Source organism: Anastrepha obliqua, chromosome 1 (assembly GCF_027943255.1).
Source record: "Anastrepha obliqua isolate idAnaObli1 chromosome 1, idAnaObli1_1.0, whole genome shotgun sequence".
In the NCBI taxonomy this organism is placed as follows: domain Eukaryota; kingdom Metazoa; phylum Arthropoda; class Insecta; order Diptera; family Tephritidae; genus Anastrepha; species Anastrepha obliqua.
In genome coordinates this window covers 55130671-55136752 of record NC_072892.1, presented here as the reverse complement: position 1 = coordinate 55136752, position 6082 = coordinate 55130671, and the positions used below count along the sequence as shown (strand labels likewise).

Genomic DNA, 6082 nt, shown 5'->3' with positions numbered 1-6082 from the left:
ATCATGCTTATGGTCGAAAGCTGAAAAACTCAGCCTGAAAACGAATATGAGAGTTCATCTTCATAATGACGTGGACTCGGGACTTTATGCAGAAATGTTGTTGAAAATTGGTGATGGTTGTTTAGACGTAGGTTATATATCACTATCAAGAGAGTTTTGCAATTTAGTAATATAGAAAATGATGTAGATCTCATCGCTCATGTTTTTCCGGAATTGCAACAAAATTTGAGTTGTGATCAGTGGTTGTGCGCAAGAGCAATATTAAATGAAATAGTTTCTATTGAATTAATTGAAGTAGTTTCTAGGATCAACACTGACATTTTTAAAGAGGTGCAAAGAGAAATGGAGGAATATTTGCCAATGGATACAATTATGGATACAGAACTAGGTACTTCATATCCTATGGAATTTTTAAACTCACTTGAACTGTCGGGTGTACCGTCACATAAAATTCAATTAAAATTGAATGTACCAATGATGCTTATGCGAAATCTAAATGCTCCTCTGCTATGTAATGGAACAAGACTTCGGATAACAAAATTGGGACAAAATATACTTGGTGCTACTATTTGAACAGGTAAGGGAAAAAGTGTCGCATTCCAAATATTCCCACTCCAATTCAAAAGGGTCCAGTTTCCCGTCAAGCTTAGCTTTGCTGTTACCATAAACAAAGCACAAGGACAGACATTGCAGGTAGCGGGAGTGCATTTAGAAAAGCCATGCTTCTCTCACGGTCAACTATATGTAGCATGTTCGCGAGTGTCTAATGCCCGGAATTTACTCATATTTATAGTCTACAAGAATATCCTAGATTAATACTCTCCATTATATCTTTTTGAATTATAAGAATTTAAAATTATTTATTTTTGTTACAGTGAAATATATTATATTTTAACATTTGTTGTTGTAATTAAATAAAGCATATTTTAAGTTTTTGAAACTGATTGTATGTAGTAATTTTTAAATACTAAATCACATTGATTCAGTCCTATTGAAATGTAATGATCTTTGATATTTATTTAAGGGCTTCAACGCGAGCGAAGCCGCGGGTAACAGCTAGTATTTATATAAATTATATCACCTGAAAAGCCAAGAACTCAAATATAGCAAAATCTATTAGTAACTAACAAATTCATATCTCACATGTGATAATCTGATTTTGAGTTACCATCAACACTTCAACGGAATCAGAACCTCAGCTATGTTAATTAGCGCTCGAACCCTTTACAGGCTCTTCCTCAGTATCAGATACCGAACCGTAGAGCATTTGTTTGTCGTACAAAGCATCCCATTGCGCCAGTTTAGCAGCATCTGGTACTTGCATTACTTGCACCTCATGACTAATATTTAAACCAACATCGGTTTTTGTCTTTTCTATCGGCAGCCATACATTCGGTTTGATCTCAGCACAATTGGGATTACCCAGTTTGGCAAAAGAGGTGCAAATGCCGACCATACGTTGGATAGTCGCATACTCCGGCGTATCTTTCTCCAATTTGCAAGACTCAGTTATGTAAAACAAATACGAGAGATCATCGCCATGCGCCACACCATTCACGCAATCATTGCCGCAAAAACGTAAGCGATGGTGGTTGAAGGTGGGCGAGTCGAAATCGAAACGATAGAGGTACGTGGCGGCAGTGGCATATTTACTGCGTGCGAGTGCTGTGCGGTGTAGGCCGTGCCAGAACATTTTGTGTGAGCAAAGCTGTTACCAAAACAAAAAAAAAAGAAATATTTTATGAGAAATTGGAAACACAACTCTAACAATTATACTCACGTGCAGCAAATCGAATATGGGATCTTGCTTTAGCTGCTTTGCCACCACCCCGTCCTTTTCTTTGCCAAAGTACATTTGCAGTATGCGTGAACCTTCTGCTTGGTTCCAGCTGCTATTATGCGCATCTCTTACTTCTGAAGGTAAAATTATTTCTGGTTCCTGTCTAACTAAATCGAGAAATTGCGGAGCCATCTTCAGGCGTGGATATATAAGCAATCCCTCAAATGAGGTGCCACCCATTAGAAATGGTATGCCATTACTCCATGCTGATTTCAACAAATTCAATGGATCGGTTGGCAGTATGCAATGATCTGATACGTACGGTTCAATAGTCGGTGCAAAGCTCAGCCAATCAAAATTACGGTTTTCTTCCTCATTAAGCAGTGAATGATCGACCAATTTTCCTGCATCCAAATTTTCTAAATATGCAAGTATTGCGCGGTCTTCGATTGCTCCCTTATAGCCATGATATGTCGCCAGACGGTAAGCCATATCTGTTTGCTGCATATTAGCCCAAAAGTTGAGGGCACAACCAGACATCAAAATCACCTGTTGGAAGAGGCCACGTGCCTGATCGGACAAAGATAAAATGTGTGCACAAACAGCGCCAGCGCTTTCACCAAAAACGGTGATATTATTGCAATTACCATTGAAGTAGTAAATATTTTTCTTGACCCACTTAAGGGCGAGCAGTTGATCTTTGAGAGCGGCGTTGCCGGGCACATCAAGTTTCGGATCACTTAGGCTTAGGAAACCTAGAATTAAAGGAAGCAAAGGAAAAGAAAAGTAAGAGCTGTTTAAATATAAAGAAAAGAGTAAATAGCCAAAGTATTTAGTAGCACAAAACGACAAAATAACAAAAAAAAAAATCAGAATTAAAAAATTATTAGCCTTCAGTTGAAGGTTTTCGCTGCGCAGTAAATAAAAGAGGGAAAGCGACGCAAATTCCAGATCAACGTCTGAAGTACAGCCAGGCTGACCTAAATCAGTTGCAGCCCCAAAATTTATCGCATAATATAAGTTCTGACTAAATTCTATCGGCGGGATGAGAACTTCAATACACTACGACTTCATTAAGTATCCATGTTAGAAATGAATACACCGTTTTTTTTTAATTTTATTTATTTTTCAATTCCCTTTTGTACCCCTTATAGAAAGATACACTTCTCCCAACGCTCCGGGCATTTTTTAGTACCTCCAAAAAATACAATTTTTCGAACTCTCCAAAATACGCCTCTGTCTCGGCGATAACTTCCTCGTTTGAACCAAATTTTTTTCCCGCGAGCCATTTCTTCAAGTTGAGGATCAAGGAAGAGTTGCATGGAAACAGATCGAGTGAATACGGGGGTTGCGGCAACAATTCAGAGTGCGACTCAAGATTTATAATTTTTGCAAATGTTGTCGTTCGTCAATCATATTTGACACTTTTGAACTAGACAGCTGGAGTATGCAGACAAGCAATAAAGCGTGTGAAATATAATTTTTTTACGTTCAATAAAAATCTTATTAAGAAAATCGATGATTAATTTTGTGCCACCTATCTCAAGTGCAAAGCTGATCCTACATAGAATGCCTATCTCTATGCGTGCGTTTGACAGCTGAAATGAATTCACAGACAACACTAACAAAGCACAGCAAGAAAGTTGAATACATTTCAACTTTCCTAAGTAAAATGACACAGCTTTACGCAGTCCCACTATCCATAGCCGTTAACTTACCCAACGAGGAGAGCCGATAGTTCAAGGAAACAAACACAACATCTTCACGCATAAGGTAATCCGGTCCATGATGATCCCGAGCTGCACGACCTGTGTGAAAAGCGCCACCAAAAATCCAAACCATTACCGGCATTTGCTTAGTTACATTAATCTAAAATTGTTCGCATGAAAGCAAAGCAAGAAAATGATAGGAAATATTACTGCACTTGAATTTGTGGTACTCCTTGCTAACACTAACATTTTTCGTGAACACATTCAGGTATAGACAATCTTCGCTACCCTCTATTTGACCAGTTATCGAATTCTTTTGCACCGGCTTGGGCGGACTTTTAGTGCCATCAAGTGTCTCTTTCCAATTTCCAAAGGGTACAGGTGCGCGAAAACGTAATTTTCCAACAGGTGGTTGTGCATACGGAATGCCCTCAAAGCTGTAATACGTATCGCCATAGACAGTCTCCCGCTTCGCACCGCGGATGCGGCCTTGGGGCAATTGCAATTCCACTGTCTCTAAAATGCCAGAGCTGGTGGTGTGTGATGTGAACATACAGATGCATGCGTATGAGAATTAATAATTGTACTAGATATTAAAGTTCAAATTAAATATTTATCACACTTACTCTGTTGCCATTTTTCGAAGATATGAGCGTAGCGCGTTAGAAGTGGGCAGTTTATGCAATTTGTTGGTAAATCGTTGAACTCTGCAAAACATTGTTTTGAATTGTTAAGAGTAGTTGTTTTTTCTTTTCGATTTTTTGTGATAATTTAAAATTTCCAAATTAATAATTTTGAAGTATTTTCCATGACAAAATAAAAATTTCTTTTGACAAGTCCTAGGAAACAGAAAAATTATATTGTAGGTATTAGGACGTACAATTCAGTCGATTTTATATAGAATTCGACGATTTTATGCCGTAACTTCACTTCAAATTTTTTTGACGAATGCTAAACATTTTCCAAGATCAACAACTTGTAAACATTAACAGTAGCAGTCCTGCCACATACAAAAAAATACAAAAGCGAAGGTATTTCCTGTTGGACATTTCAAAAATACTTAACACGACCAAGAAAAATCCACGTTTTTGAAGAACTGAGCTAATAATTAATAACATTTAAATTACAAACTAACCAAATAATCGCCATAAAAAAATGAAAATGAATGAAAACGAGGAAGGAAACACTAAAAGCAAACATAAAAAAAGAAATTAGTTACAAAGCACTTTATTCGAAAAACAAAAAAAATTCCATTATTTTTATGTGTTTCTATGTTTTATTTGTTCAAAGAAATATTATTAATTTTCACTAAAGCAGTCAATTCGCCAAGCTCGCATACGATAGCTGCTGCTCTCTTACCAAACCTGTAATGACTGAATCACGCAGAAAAATTTCCACTATTTTAACAGCCCAAGAGTTTAAGAAGCACTAAATTGTTGAACAAGTTAACTAATCTAAAGGGCTATTGATATATATTAGCTGCTTTTGAGTGCGCTGGAAGTTTGTATTGACATAAAAGCTATTCTAATCAGTCGTAAGCATTAGGTAAAGAAGATTGTATGCGTGTGTGTATGTGTATAAGAGCGAGAGAGAGAGATAGAGAGAGAGCAAAAGAGCGCCAAGAAAAATGAGAAAGAACCTAAGGCAGACGTTCCGGCTGCAAGAGTTTCGAAAGAGCGAGAACAAAAATTCTCTTTCACAACTTCTCAAGAACTTTTTATGAGCAACGTGCGACATCAAATAATTCTTGAGTGCACTTCAGTGTTGCCAGAAGTGAAAATTTATCTCAACATTATGCATTCTCTTCTACTAATAATTAGAAAAATCTCCTAATGAAGATATCGCAATATTTGGTAATCAAAATTTTATAAGCAGGAAGCTATGTTGCAGCAGTTCTGCATTTTTTATTATTTGGTATGTAAATTTCCCTTTTTGTAATTTTTCTAAATTTGTTGCATTACATGTACAAGTAGAACAGATATACATGTATGTTTGTATATATGGACTTATTCGATCTGTCCAAAAATGCTGTCAGTCAGCATAGTGCAGCATTGAATGAGAAAATTAAAAATTGATATTAATAAAAATTGTTTAGTAACATAACGGTGCATAACTATCATTCAGAATTCGGAGTGCGTCGGTTCGAATCTCCATGAAACACCAAAATGAAGAAACAGTTTTTTTCTAATAGCGCTCGCCCCTCAGCAGGCAATGGATAAAAAAAATCTGCCACTCGGAGTCGGCTTAAAACTCTAGTTCCATTCACCAAAATGAAGAAAATGTTTTTTTCTAATAGCGATCGCCCATCGGCAGGCAATGGGAAACCTACGAGTGTATTTTGCCATGAAAAAGCTCCTTAGAAAAGCCATTTGCCGGAGTCAGCTTAAAACTGTAGGTCCCTCTATTTATGGAACAACATCAAGACGCACGCCACAAATAGGGGGAGGAGCTCAGCCAAACACCTAAAAAGCGCCATTTAAATATATGTGTATATCTATACTATAAAGGTGAATGTCTGTACGTTGATTCCATGGAGGATATTGATAACAACGTAATAATGTTCAGTGAAAAAATAATAGCAGCAGTACCAAGT

At 37.0% G+C, this 6082-nt stretch overlaps 1 protein-coding gene across 1 annotated transcript in view; it reads right to left on the bottom strand.

The window, feature by feature from the left end:
* Positions 1 to 855: 855 nt before the first annotated feature.
* Positions 856 to 6082, bottom strand: part of LOC129252888 (uncharacterized) — a 32029-nt gene continuing 26802 nt past the window's right edge. The window contains exons 7-13 of the mRNA XM_054891042.1: positions 4370 to 4440; positions 4116 to 4196; positions 3737 to 4019; positions 3499 to 3649; positions 1781 to 2535; positions 1144 to 1708; positions 856 to 1081 (exon numbers count right to left, since the gene is read on the bottom strand). Coding sequence (XP_054747017.1) covers positions 1205 to 1708; positions 1781 to 2535; positions 3499 to 3649; positions 3737 to 4019; positions 4116 to 4196; positions 4370 to 4440 — 1845 coding nt within the window. The 3' untranslated portion in view covers positions 856 to 1081; positions 1144 to 1204. The remainder of the gene's footprint in view (positions 1082 to 1143; positions 1709 to 1780; positions 2536 to 3498; positions 3650 to 3736; positions 4020 to 4115; positions 4197 to 4369; positions 4441 to 6082) is intronic.